This window comes from Mercenaria mercenaria, chromosome 8, assembly GCF_021730395.1.
Source record: "Mercenaria mercenaria strain notata chromosome 8, MADL_Memer_1, whole genome shotgun sequence".
Lineage (NCBI taxonomy): Eukaryota > Metazoa > Mollusca > Bivalvia > Venerida > Veneridae > Mercenaria > Mercenaria mercenaria.
This window is the reverse complement of record NC_069368.1, coordinates 5,781,127-5,796,487: the sequence shown is the minus strand read 5'-3', so window position 1 is coordinate 5,796,487 and position 15,361 is coordinate 5,781,127. Positions and strand designations below refer to the sequence as shown.

Sequence of the window (15,361 nt, the reverse complement as noted above, 5' to 3'; positions counted from 1 at the left end):
GGATGTCCAATATACACATATCCGTTCGTTTTGTCCTCGCTATCAGGTTGTGTACACGTACGTGCGTGCGTGTGTGTGTGGGTGTTTCTTTTTTTTTGTGGCAGGCCTTTTGGCGGTCTGTGTCTCTGGCTGTGTTTGTTGTGCTCTATGATTTCATGAAATTTACACATACCTTTTACTTTTTCTATATTCATGATTATTAAAAAAAAAACACAAATCAGTTTATTATTTCAAAAACGTATTTGATAATCTCATTAAGATGATATTGTTCAAATGAAGAACTTTCAATAGCCACCTAACCTCCTTAGGCTTTACATTTTATTGCATTTTCAGCATTTTAAGCCTTTTCATTTTCACGGTGCCGACTTTGAATTTTACGTCCCTGTTATCTTACACGATAAATTCTTGATTTGGCTACAGTCTCAGAAAAATACGCCAACTGTTTAGTCTCAGATGGGTAAAACGTAGATTCGCTTAAAAAGTTAACGGCTTAAAAGAAGAGACGCGATCGTTGTTAATTAATTATTTGAAATATAATTAAAATACACCAATAAACGGAAACGAAAGTGTGACATAAACAATGACAAAACCCTATATTTCTACCAAGCTATTCAGGAGACACAACAATGTGTATCACTGGATAAAAATCAATTATACTTCGCTCATACATAACAGGTCCCAGAAATCTAGCTATATATAGCTAGAAGTAGCTATAAAACCAATATCAATAATGCAAAATATGTCAAAAAAAAAAAAAAATGCAAAATGGTCATAATCGCGTCCAAATGGTTTATAAGATGAAAGACTAGAACACAAAACCAAGATCTTTGTCACATTTTCAATAAATACAGCAGTATTTTGCGATAAATTATTATTGAATTTTTCGCTTGTGATAATCACCCTAGATAAGATATATTTATAAATGACTTATCGCAGAAATTCGCAACATGTATTGAAACTGAAACTGTATAGATCTCCATTCTTTGTGATTGTCTTCTCTCATAAACCATTTGAATGGGATAATAACTATTTTACAACTGATATTGACATATTTTAATATACAATTGTTATTGGTTTTATAGCTATTTCTAGCTATATATAGCCAGCGTTAGCTATATAGCTAATTTGTGACCTTTCTGGGACCTGCATAATAAACAATTGTGATAAAGAAGTCGAAAGTCTGCCTGTGAGTAGTTGCCGACACTGCTATTACAATCTTTTTATACCAGACAGGTACTGTTTATAATTATATTAACTGAAAAAGAATACTTAAGACAGTAAAAAATATTTGACAGTTTCTTGTGCCAAAATTATGACCTTTCTACTTTCACTTTCCATACGTGTAACATTACATAATCAAACTAGAATTATGTCCATCAGAGTTAGGATAAGGATGTCCCTACACCCTTGTGCTTTTTTCAAATTTGAGTAAATATGGGGTTTTGTAGAATTTTGACATTTTCTAAAATGCATTGTATGCTTGAACACTTCAAAATAACAGTTATTGTTTGTACAGGCTGAAGATATATCCTGATCAGCAAAAAATGTCATATTTACTTGTTTCCGCGACCAAACCCGTATGATAATAGTGCACACTTTTGATCGTAACATGTGAAATATTCTTTTTGCAAAAATGTCAGGACGGACAAAAAATATATGGACCTATAATCTTTGGCCTAAAAAGGTGTTAAATAACACAAATATAAAGTTTTGATATGTTTGGATTTGCAGTGAATACAGTCAAAAATTGTCATATTAACTACACCAACAAACTTCTCACAATAATCATTTACCCAAGATGAATCAAAGGGTACACGGAAGTGACAAGTTTGCAGAGGAACCGATCATCCCCAGTGTAGATGCGATCTACCATCTCGTCGTCAACACCCTCGATGATGAGGTTGAGGGCTTCTCCCAGCTTGTATGATGTTGAGAATGATTGTATTTTATTTATTTCGTTTTTTGTCTTCAAACTTTCACCGCCACTTTGAAATATGCGACGGCACCTGCCATCTTGTATATTGTGGAAAATTGGTATTTGTCGTATCGAAATAGTAGGTGCAGTATACCGATAAAAAAGTCAATCGATAAACCAGTCTGCGACTTAGCGAGCGTAAATTTACGTCAGAGTAATGCCACTTAGTTGAGAAAATTAAATTCCCTGACTTTCCCTTGACTAAACCATACTTTTCACTGACCAATAACACCATATTGTTTCGACCTCCTACTCCTCCCCTACATCGGTCCAATAGGGGCTTTTATATTTATTTTATTTCAGATATAACAAACTTTCATTAACAAATACCAAGAATATGTGGGTGCAAACATTATATTCAGTGACTTCAGACTTGACTTGACTTGGCTATAAACACACCCCTCACAATACTATATTTTCTGCAAATATTTTCTGCAAATATAATTATATGCAGGAAAAGTATAGGATTAGTCTGCTCTGGAGGCAAGGGTTGCAAAGTCTTTCAGTCTTCAAAATTCCAAAGTTAACATAGAAACGAAATTGATTCAAACACATTTGAATTATGTTTAACACAATTACACCAAAACTGGTTTGGAAATACTTATAAATACTGCTTGAAGACTGCCATAGCCACTGAACATTTTAAACATCAGCCCCGAATTTCATTTTTTCCCTGACTTTCCTAAAATTTCTTTTTTCACTGACCATTATCAAGATTTCCCTGACAATTCAATGACCTTTAAAAATCATTTCCCCCCTGACTTTTCAAGGTAAGTGGCAACCCTATATGTTGTTGTGAAATAAGCATTAGGTTAAATAACACTAAATTTATTTTCTATTGGAGATCAAAGCAACGGGTGGCGGAAAAAATAAAAATAAAGTTAAGAATTTGAACCTTATTTTCATTTGGGTTTTGACAAACAATATGATGTAATTGGTCAATGAAAAGTATGGTTTAGTCAAGGGAAAGTTCACAGGCCCAATCTAACGGTATCCTTATGGTATGACATTTATTCTTTTTTCATAAGGACACCGTTACATGGCGCCTGTGGCAATATCTATAGTCCAAATGATAGGATTATTTTGGGACAGCGTGATAACATTTGACTGTCTCTTTCCCCTTCGAAGCTTAGAGGGGTGACAACTATAAAATATCAGAACTTAAAATAAGTCATCTCGAGAGGCCAAATAAGTAAGGCCACAGAATGATATTAACGAGCTAGAAAAATGGGAAAATGAGTGGGACATGGAGTTTAATTTTTTAAAATGCCAGGTACTACACATCAAAAAATACATCTGTTTAAGTGACAATTCATTCTTGTAAGGGGTATAGATGCTATACTAGACGAAACGGTCCCATTTGGTTAACCAAAAGATGGCCCATATAAAGCAACCAAGTCCAAAATGAGGTCAAGGTCAAACTAAGGTCAGGCAATGTCTGAAGATGAGGAATGGTCACAGTTTACATTTGCATTAATATCAAGTCATTCTAGTAAGGGGTATTGATGCTAGACGAAACGGTCCCATTTGGTTAACCTCGTAAGGACGAACGGACAGGGCAATCACTATATGCCTCCCACATCAGTAGATGTTTTGGGCATAAAATAGATCATAAAAAACCAAATATATACTCAACGGACATATTTTAGAATCAGTTCCCAGTGCAAAATATCTTGGTGTTGACTTAACCGCAGATCTAAATTGGAATATACATATCACTAGAATATCTTCAAATGCTAATAAAACTTTTGCTTCATAACCTCTGATCCACATTCTAAATTCTAGTTTGTTTAGTTCTGCCCATTGTTTTCTCGTTTAGGGCATCCCATTATTTTAAATGGGGACCATATGCCGCTTTCATGATTACCACTATTATACATGAGTCATGTGTACGCCGTATGAAACCTGGATGTCCGAATTGTTTTTGTTGTTTGCTTTTTTGATTGGTTATTGCGTTTCAACCAGTATTCAGTCTATACGGCGAGCAGTTAACCCGAACAGTGTTTCGATCTGTACCAGTAAAAACTGTTTCGCAGTAACTGCATCCCAAGTATAGTGGAAGACTAATGATTTCAGGCACAATGTCGTTTATCAAATAGTCACGGAGAACATATGCCCCGCCCGAGGATCGTACTCGCGACCCCGCGATCCATAGACCAACGATCTACCTACTGAGCTAAGCGGGCGGGTAAAATTGTTTTTGTACTTGTAGCATGTGTTAATGTTGAGTTCTGTCCACCCGGGGTTAGAGGGCGTGGACGGTAGCATCAATTTTCAATACCGTCCATGAACATGCTCAATTAAACCGAGCCTGCAACATTTTCATTTTTGTCGTGTTGAGCGACCTGTGGAGTTTGCACTTTTTCTATTTCATAAAACGAAACATCACAACAACCAACGAAAATGTCAAAACATTAGCATACAATGTTCGTCCACAGCTGGAATATGCAGCTACCATCTAGCACCCATACACCCAATCAAACATACACACAACAGAAATGGTTCAGCATCGGGCACTTCCTTCGATGGGCCACAGGTGATTTCTCACCATTCTCCAGTGTTACAGAAATGCAAGGAAGACTGTTGTTTTTTTTTAATATAAAATCTACCATCATCATGTTGCCATCAATCTCCCAAGTTACATTCAAATACCATCCAGATTTTCTAGACAGATGCTCCCGCATAGTTTCAGACACAGGTCAGTACAGGTCACCTCTGATTACCACAAATTTTTATTCTTTCCACACTCAGTTATATTGCGGAATTACCTGCCTAGCCATATAATTACCATCCCTGACATTGATGCATTCAAGATGGCTGCGGCAACCATCCAGTGCTAGACCAGAGAGCAATGTTTTTAGGAAACGGCTAGGGGTCCGGTAATCGGACCTCTACACCCGGAGTCTAATTAGAATACATGTAGTAGTATGTACTGTGTTACCAGTGTACCAGTGTAAGGTATAATTATCGGTGAAGTTTTGATAAGTTGTCATAAAGTTGCCGTTATTACGTTTTTGTTTGTAAATATTTTATTTATAATTAGCTCTCTCTCGGGTTCGGGGCATAATGAATATGTAATTTTAAGAACGATTTCCGGTAGTCACCATTATTAAATTTACTCAAGCAGTTAACTGAATTCAGGAAATCATGAGCATAATACATGTCTTAAATACTAAAGAAAACATTAAGTTTATAGTTTTACTTCATCAGTCCAGAGAAAAATGTCCTATTACGGCGTACAAATTACTATTTATCATTTATCGAATTTGCGATTGTATTTTTCCCGGGGTAAAAGAATTATTAATACTTCTGTTTCCTGCCACTTACAAAGTATTTAAAACAATAAGAAAAATTCGGGAGCAAACTTCTTAAATCATATCCCGTTTTTAAAGATATAAATATAGTTTTCTTTGTAAATACCGTGCAATATTCATATTGATTACCGGACCCCTAGCCACTGCCATGTTTTTAGTCTTGTCTTTTCTAATCACACTTACCAAGCTAACATTTTTGTAGCCTATTTTCACCTCAGCTGATGTTTGACCAACCAGTTTTTTAAAACTCTTTTACACCTTAACTAACAAGTCGACGCGCACCCCATGTCTATAACACTCGAGAGAGGAGCTGACATTATTATATAGATAGATATTTAGGTACGGCGCTCCCGTAAATAAAATAAAATAAAAAACCTTTGGCCTAATTAATTTGTTATTCATAGATATATAAGTAAAAACATGACTTTCCCTATAAAAAAAAATAATAAAGGCTTACCAACATTCAGCACGTTCCTTCACCCAATCCTCTTTTTAATTTAAAATTTATCTAGGTATTTCAATGACCTTGACCTTTAATGTAAACAAATATGGCGGCCGCCGATTTAAAGTAGAAATTGCAAATCGCTTGAAAATTCATAAATACACTCGTGATATTTTGGTAGAAAAGTGATGTTCTTTAGGAACAAAATCAGCGGTGAAACTTTGCTTTTATTTAGTAACATAGAAAGTTTCAATTTTCATAAATACAGCAGCAAACAAAAAGAAATTCCTACAGATGATAGATTACCTCACAAGTATTTTATTATTGCAGAAATTAAATCATTATAAATTCGCATTTACAAGCGATCTGCCTCCAAAACTTCGAATCGTTAAGTGCTCACTGCGCATGCGCAGCGGAAGTTATGAAATTCTAAGGGAGAAGCAATTATTCACTTTCTGTTTTTTTCATGGTCTATCATCACTAAAAGGAAAGTAACAAAACATTACTAATTATGCATTCTGGAACTTATCCCTTTGTTGGAAGTAGTGGTCTCCCTTTTGTTTACATTTTTTCTTGCATCAAGAGAGAAAAAGTAGGAGAAACAATTTTATGGAGCAGAATCTTTTTTGCAGTAAATTCAATTAATTTCTTAACATTTTTAGAAAGATATTGCCTTAAGAAACGAAGTAACATTTTGAAAAATAGGAAATGTATTTTTTATAAAATGTTATTGAAATAGCTATTTTACCTTGTCTTCCGCTTTCAAAATCCAATTTCAGTAGCGATTTATCACAACAATAGCAAGAAGTAAGGTAACTTATTTGTCAAGATTTGTAGTCAAACATTTACTTCCTCGTTATGTATTAAAATCAAATTGTGACATGCTTTTATAGCTTGTGGAACATCATATCTATTTATATCCAAATGTGTGTGTGTTTTTTTTTTTGTTGTTGACAGATGACGGGACGGTGTTAAAGTAAACATTTTTAATGTGTAATTCAGTAACATAAGCACGAGGAAACTAAATTAAATTGCGTGACTGAGACTTTTCAGAAACATAATACGTGTTCTAGAGTGAAAATAATTGCTATCTGCAGTATGTTTGTAAATCTGTATCTATCTGTTGTTCATAATCTATTGTGTATGTAATTTGATGCATTCGTTGGATATTCAATACTGTCATCATGCCCGTATGGACCAAGTTGATATTAAAATAAAAACTGACAAACTGTATAGAATTGCTCTTGTCCGTGCGTCCGCCCGTCCGTCCGAAGTTCGTGACGCGCCTAGTTCAAAAAGTATTTTGATATAAATTCATGAAACCTGGCATGAGTCTTTATCATGATATGAACCTGCGCCCGTACTATTTTTCGTCTGGCTCCGCCCCCTATTTTTAGGGTTATGGCTCCTGAAATAGTCAAAAATGCACATTTTCACCTTGTGACACGCCTAGCTCAAAAAGCATTTGATGTAGATTCATGAAACCTTGCATGAGTCTTTATCATGATATGAAATTGCGCCCTACTATTTTTCATCTAGGTCCGCCCCCTATTTCCAGAATTATGGCCCCTGAAATAGTCCGAAAATGCACATTTTCACCTAATTATGTGCCTCACTCAGAAAATATTCAATGTAAATTCATGAAACCTTGCTTGAGTCTTTATCATAATGTGACCTTGCACACTTGGCATTCTTCTTGAGAAATTTAGCGTTTTTTACAGAGTTATGGCCCTTGAAATAGCCAAAATAGTAGACTTTTTGTTTGTGATGCTCATAGCTCAAAAAGTATATGGTATAGAATAATGAATCCTTTTCATATTTTTTTTAGGCTGTACCCCATTAAGACTGCAAACATTTAAATTATTTCCACTTATTTGTGAAAAATGTATCAGTAGGGGGCACACTCTGTGTCCTACAGACACATTCTAGTGTTTGCAGTGTCCTAAGTTGATATTGCAAACTATATAGATATAGTCTAATACAGTATGCTCCTTTTTGTTCTATTCCATTTTGTTCTGTTTTTTATAAATTAAACAAAGAGCAAACAAGAAAATTTTAATTTGAGACTTTTATGATTTTTATTATTTCTAGGTACTTTATTTTTCATGCATGTAGAGTTATAAAAACGTTCTTTCGTAAAACAGTGACATATATTTCTGTGAATTCCAAAACATACATTTTTTCCTGTTGTGATAAATCCATATTCTGGATTCTCACCATGTCCATTAATTTTTAAAAGCAGATATTTGTCTAGGTAAAAATAAATATTGTTGGTAATACATTTGTTTAAACAAAATTCTGGTCACATACAAAAACGTAACGTTTAAGGATAGTATAGATAAATGCCGTTCAGTTTTATGAATGTGTTTTATCAGCGGACTTCCTTTACTGAAAGTCTGAAATTATATTGGAAAACTAATAAGGCCTCTCCTGATACGAACAATCAGTCGCTTGAACATTTTACTTTGAACTCCTTCCTAGTGCCTCAGCCTGTTCAGTTAAAAAATTTGGATGACACAATTACTCTCCGTTTGTAGTCATCATTCTCTTCCATTTGACATACGTCATAATCCCGAGAACAGGGGGCCACGGCAAACCTCTGGTATGCGAGAATTCAAAGGAATGTAGCGATAACGTCTTAACAGCACTAATGTAGCCTGAGAACTTACTACCGACACATTTCGGCGACATTCATTTAATTTCTTGCATTAGACGAGGAAGCTTTTGCGTACATCGGCAAATGTCTTGGGCCTAACATGATCAGAATGCACATAATCTAACAATACTGAGACTGAGTTAAGGTGAAGGAAATTGCAAAATTTATGTACTTATGACTGAACTTTGTTCTTATGAAGGAATTTAACGAATGTAAATTTATAAGACATTTATAAAATTTGACTTATTATTGCATATTTAGTTAATGCTTAAATATTGCGTAAATATTTTACTAAATTTTATTATCGTAATTCTGATTTAGTTTTAAAATTCAATAGTAATTTAAAGACACTTCTGCAAGAAGGTATTTCTAAACCCGTTTTTTATGGGGATGTGGTTTACAAACTTCGTAAGATCTTGGGTCATGGTAATTTTCCAAATGTAATGTATTTGGAAAGATTATCAAACGTTTTATTAAAAGAGGTTACGACCCAACTGTTTTGAGACATACCGTATGTTTAGTGTTCAACCCGTTTACATTTGGACACTACGCTTCCCTCTTTGATTGCGTCTGACGGAAGAGGGGGAGGACTCTATGATGAGCAGTTTTTAAATCCTACCAGGACTGAACTGTTTTGATATTTGTCTTCTGGCCTGTTTCGTCGGGCCCTTAAGGGTGTTTCTCTTGTTGCTCTGTCTTCTGAAAAGGCATTGAGTACATACGTTTTTGGTTCTTAAGGTTTGCTTTTTATATATTTATACACGAGCATTTTTGTGTTTTACATGCCATGCCTTTTTGTTTCCATTACGTATGTTAGAGATTCACCTGGAGGGGATTACTTTTATTTACACTGCCCCATGTCTTTGGAACATGGTGGGGGTAAGAGTGAGGTTGGGTGCGCATCATAAACCGGTTTAATCTACCCAGTGGTGTTTTTGCCACTGACCGTTCCAAGGCGGTGCCCCACTGTTATGTGTTATGTGTTGGCTTTGAGCGTGTTGTTCGTTTTGTCCTGATGTGTAAGCTTTGAGTGTGTTTGTGTGTGTGTGTGTGTGTGGTGCACGCGTTTGCGTGCTGGGGGGGGGGGGGGGGGCGGTCGTTTTGAGGAGGCTGCGCTTTTGGTGCGTGGCATTCCCTGTTTGATATTTTTCTTTGTTTTTATGTATTTTAGCTCAACTGTGATGAAAACTTGACACTCATTTGAATCACCCCCAGCCTGCTTTCAGGAAAAGCCAAATTGAATACTGGTGCCAAGAGAAGGCGTGGTCATGACCCCAGTAGGGCTCGGACCCACGACCACTAGAATAAGCGATCGAGGCCCTAATCACTAGACTATTTATCAAGCATGCGATGATTTCTTTCATAATCAAAAATGTGCGTAAAATCAACAGTGTTATTCGTATAATACCGCTGTGAAGTCGCCCATAAAATTGTTAAAGAAAGAACAGGGCTTGTCGTACAACACCAGTGAATGCCGAGATCGCTTTGGGTAATACGTAATTTGCCGATTGTCATTACGGACCCATTACCGTAAATCTGCGGTATCAGAAGACATCTGGGTCGAACTTGAATTGTGATCCCATTAAGAAACATTCCCCGTTAAGCCTTAAGTAAATTTAATTCGCCCTGGGCAACTTACCGGGCTCATGACAATGTCGACTCATGTCTGACATCAAATCAAACATAGATAATCGTCAAACAGGGAAAGGATAGGCGATTTTAACCGATGTTGTCAGAAAGTAAATATACTTCGAAATATTCGTGACTTCAAGAATAGTCATTGGTTGCTAGATATTATCCATCCCTTCTCTGTTATTGTGCGCCAAACGTTTCCTATTTGCTCAAAAATATCAGTGCTTGGATCTTATACAAATAAATAATCTTCATTATAATTGTTATGAAATTAATTAACTCAAATATATCCCCTTTATAAGTATACAGATATTTCATAGGAATTGATCAATGGCCGGATGTAAACATTATACTGGCAATCAAGCATCATGATTCTGAGCACCAAAAAGGACAGTTTGAACGATTTGAAGAAATTATACACAATTTATAAAACACGGCACGGCAAAAGTTGTTTAATACTTGCAATGCTATAAGATGTAAAAGACATTCAGATTTTACTAAGGTGTAATAGACAATTAGATTTTACAATTATTTTTTACTGAGATGATAGAAGACAATTAGATTGTAAAAGAATATAAAATACAATTAATTTTACAGTTAGATATTACTCAGATGATCAATTAGACATCACAATTATATTTTACTGAGATGGTAAAGACAATAAGATTGTACAAGGATATAAAATACAATTACATTTTACAATTAGACTTTTCTGCGATGGCAGAGACTGTCAACTAGATTGTAACGGAATATAAAAGACAATTGCACTTTACAATTAGAATTTACTGAGATGGTAAGGACTGTCAATTAGATTGTACCGGGATATAAAAGACAATTGCACTTTACAATAAGAATTTACTGGGATGGTAGAGACAGTCAATTAGATTGTACAGGGATATCTAAGCTAATTCCATTTTACAATATGATTTTTTTCTGAGATTGTAACGACTGTCAATTAGACTGTACTGGGATATCAAAAACAATTGCACTTTACAATCAGATGTTCCTGAGATGGTAGAGAATGTCAATTAGATTGTACCGGGATATAAAAGACAATTGCACTTTACAATTAGATTTTCACTAAGATGGTAGAGACAGTCAAGTAGATTGTACCGGGATATCAAAGAAAATTGCACTTTAGAATTAGATTTTCCTGAGATGGTAGAGACAGTCAATTAGATTGTACCGGGATATTAAAAACAATTGCACTTAACATTAAGATTTTACTGAGACGGTAAGGACTGTCAATTAGATTGTACCTGGATATCAAAGACAATAGCACTATGGAATTAGCTTTCAGTGAGGTGGTAAGGACTATCAATTAGATTGTACTGGGATATAAAAAGACAATTGTACTTTACAATTAGCTTTCACTGAGATGTTAAGGTCTGCCAATTAGATTATATCGGGATATAAAAGACAATTGCACTTTCCAAATAGATTTTCCTGAGACGGTGGAGACAGTCAATTAAATTGTACCGGGATATAAAAGACAATTGCAGTATACAATTAGATTTTACTGAGATAGTAAGGATTGTCATTTGGATTGTACCGGGATATAAAAGATAATTGCACAATAAGATGGTAGAGACTGCCAATTAGATTGTCCTGGGATATAAAAGACAATTGCACTTTACAATTAGCTTTTACGGAGACGGCAAGGAATGGCAATTAGATTGTACCGGGATATAAAAGATAATTGCACTATAAAATTAGATTTTACTGAGATGGTAGAGACTATCAATTAGATTGTACTGGGATAAACAGGACAATTGCACTTACATTTAGATTTTAATTCAGATGGTAAGGACTGTCAATTAGATTCTACCGGGATATAAAAGACAAATGCACTTTACAATTAGATTTTACTCAGATGGTAAAGAATTCAATTAGATAGTACCGGGATATCATAGAAAATTGAACTTTCCAAATAGATTTTCCTGAGATGGTAGAGACATTCAATTAGACTGTACCTGGATAAAACGATAATTGCACTATAATTTCATACAGATTTTCCTGAGATGGTAAGGATTGTCAATAAGATTGTACCGGGATATAAAAGACAATTGCACTTACCAATAAGCTTTTACTAAGACTGTCAATTAGATAGTCCCGGGATATAAAAGAAAATTGTACTTTACACTTATCTTTTACTGAGAAGGTTAGGACTGTCAATTAGATTGTCCCGGGATATAAAAGAAAATTGCACTTTACAATTAGCTTTTACTGAGATGGTAAGGACTGTCAGTTAGATTTACCGGGATATAAAAGACAATTGCACTTTACAATTAGCTTTCACTTAGATGGTAGCGACAGTCAATTAGATAGTATCGGGATATAAAAGAAAATTGCAATTAGTTTTTACTGAGATGGAAAGGACTGTCTATTAGATTGTACCGGGATATAAAAGACAATTGCACTTTCAAAATATATTTTCCTGAGATGGTAGAGACAGTCTGTTAGATAGTACCGGGATAAAAAATGACAATTGCAATATGCAATTAGTTTGTACTAGGATTGTAAGGACTGTCAATTAGAGAGTACCGGGATATAAAAGACAATTGCACTTTACAATTAACTTTCACTGAGATAGTAGGGACTGTCAATGAGATAGTACCGGGATACAAAAGGCAATTTCACTTTACAATTAGCATTCAGTAAAATGGTAAGGACTGTCAATTAGATAGTACCAGGATATAAAAGGCAATTGCACTTTACAATTAGCTTTTACTGAGATGGTAAGGACTGTCAATTAGTTGTACCGGGATATCAAAGACAATTGCACTTTACAAATAGGTTTTATTGAGATGGTAAGGACTGTCAATTAGATAGTACCGGATATAAAAGACAATGGCACTTTACAATTAGGTTTTACTGAGATTGTAAGGTCTGTCATTTAGATTGTACCGGGATATCAAAGACAATAGCACTATGGAATTAGCTTTTACTGTGATGGTAAGAATTATCAATTAGATTGTATTGGGATATAAAAGATAATTGCATTTTACATTTAGCTTTCACTGAAATGGCAAGGACTGTCAACTAGATTGTACCAGGATATAAAAGACAATTGCACTTTACAATTAGCTTTCACAGAGATGATAAAGACTGTCAATTAGATTGTACCGGGATATAAAAGACAATTGCACCGTGCTATTAGATTTCACTGAGACGGCAAGGACTGTCAATTAGATTTTACCGGAATATAAAAGACAATTGCACTTTGAAATTAGATTTCACTAAAATGGTAAGGACTACTGTCAATACGATTGTACCGGGATATAAAAGACAATTGGACTATGCAATTAGATAGCACTGAGATGGTAAGGACTGTCAATTAGATTGTACCAAGATATACAATTGGATTTTACTAAGATGTTAAGGATTGTCAATTAGATTGTACCGGATATAAAATACAATTACAGTTTACAATTAGATTTTACTTAGAAGGTAAATGACTGTCAGTTAAATTGTTCTGAGATGCAAATTCTCAGCTGATGAGATGTAGAAGACACTTACATTTTAGCGAGATGTAAGATATAATTTGGTCTTACTTGAATGAAAAACAATAAGAGAAGTCCAAACTATTTAAAGAACGATTACCTTTCGAACAAGTAAAAAGTTTTATCACGGTTCAAAGTCAGAAATATGAATGCCATTCCATAAAAGTGGACGTTTCCATTCCATGGCAATTTCACTAACTTTCAGGGATGTAGGCGGTTTGCAAACGGTACAAAACAAATACGTTGTAGTTTTTGTTCTGTTTTGCAGTACGGTAGTTGATTTATTAGAGGTATGTCATAAATCATTAGTGTTATAATCAATAACTGAATGAAGTTAAATTTGCATATTTTCAAAAGTTTACCAGTTCTGAGAATGAATAATACTTTATCCAATAAGAAAATATATCTGTATAGTTAACTACTATGCCAATTTACAAACATGACTATAAATAGATTTAAATGTATCACAGGGAATCAACATTTTTTATCTTGTCAAAATTTAAATATTTTAGATGTTCGTTGTTAAATTTTTATTCAAATTAGCTCAGAGTTAAAGCATACAGTATTATACTGTTTATGTTCAACGGATCTTTTTTTCAGGTGGGTTCAAAACTCAGCGAGGACAATTAATTTTCTTTTCATTTTTGCATTACAAATTAAGATCCCGTCGTCTTCTCTCTGACACAACAACGGAGAAATATCTGAAGCCGATATGGCTGTTGAGAAAGATTTATTACGGTATCAAAAACGATATTACTTAAATGCATGTACTAAAACGAATAATAAACACAATATTATGTCATATAAAGACATATATGCAAATATAAACAATCAAAGAAAGAAACAAAGAACACAAAATCAGAAATGAAGATGAATTGGAAAAGAAAAACAAAAATTATCTGAAAAAATTCTCATGAGGATTCGAGCGAACTCTTTGTTGTTGTTATCATTCTTCATTTAACACGACTGAGCTATTTTGCCTTATACATTTGGACATTTAAAATGAAACGAATACTTTTATTTATTTGTCAAGTAATGTACAAGGAATATGAATTGTTATTTTATCAGTGATCATGTTGGATCGCGTCCTCGCGTTTGCGCGGGAATCACATTATCATTAGGGATTAGTAAATCACATATGAACATTCCAGCATTTTACAAGACTGGGCAATTATACATGATGACTACATGTCTTATTTTCCATTAGTTTGTTGCTTACTTCTTCAAAAGGAACAAACTTTATACCCCTTAAATTTGAAACCATCCACAAAATAATATTACTGACAGTGCCATTGATGAAACCATAGGCCTTATACAATATATTTCTATTTTTAGATTCGGATGAACACGAGACGATTTTTGTGACTAAGACACAGTTTTTCGTCAAAAGAGAAAACACACAGTTTCTAAAAAAAGCAAGAAAAGTGCTCGAATGAAACGTTTTTGATGATTTATATTCATTCAAAACCTGACAATGCCGAAAAAAGGCGCATGATACGAAACACATGGGAATCACGTGCTGTTTTGGAAAAACACCAAGCGAGATTAATCTTTGTTACGGGTGAAGTTGCAGACGACAACTTACAAATTTTTCTTGACATTGCAAATGAGTTACATAAAGATATTATTCAAGTAAACTTTACTGATTCTTATAGAAACTTATTAAGCAATTTCTGGATTAAAATGGGTTACGGAAAATTGTCAAAATGCTACATTTGTTCTTAAGACAGACGATGACATAATAGTTGACATAAACACAGTAGTAACTTTAATGCTGTCAGATACTGATAACAGATGGCAAAAGAAGAATCTTCTTGCTTGCCATATTTGGAAACACAT

At 34.4% G+C, this 15,361-nt stretch overlaps 1 protein-coding gene across 5 annotated transcripts in view; it reads right to left on the bottom strand.

The window, feature by feature from the left end:
• Positions 1-6,685, bottom strand: part of LOC123523143 (putative oxidoreductase YteT) — a 33,198-nt gene extending 26,513 nt beyond the window's left edge. For 2 of the 5 annotated variants that reach the window (XM_053549285.1, XM_045300808.2), the window contains exon 1: positions 6,480-6,684. Coding sequence is in view for 1 of the 5 variants with exons in the window: in XM_045300807.2 (XP_045156742.2) it covers positions 5,747-5,752 (6 nt within the window). In the remaining 4 variants the exon portion in view is untranslated. Of the gene's footprint in view, positions 1-5,746; positions 5,997-6,037; positions 6,142-6,479 lie in introns of those variants that run through there. The other 3 variants (XM_053549282.1, XM_045300810.2, XM_045300807.2) reach the window with 3 other exon arrangements.
• Positions 6,686-15,361: the final 8,676 nt, after the last annotated feature.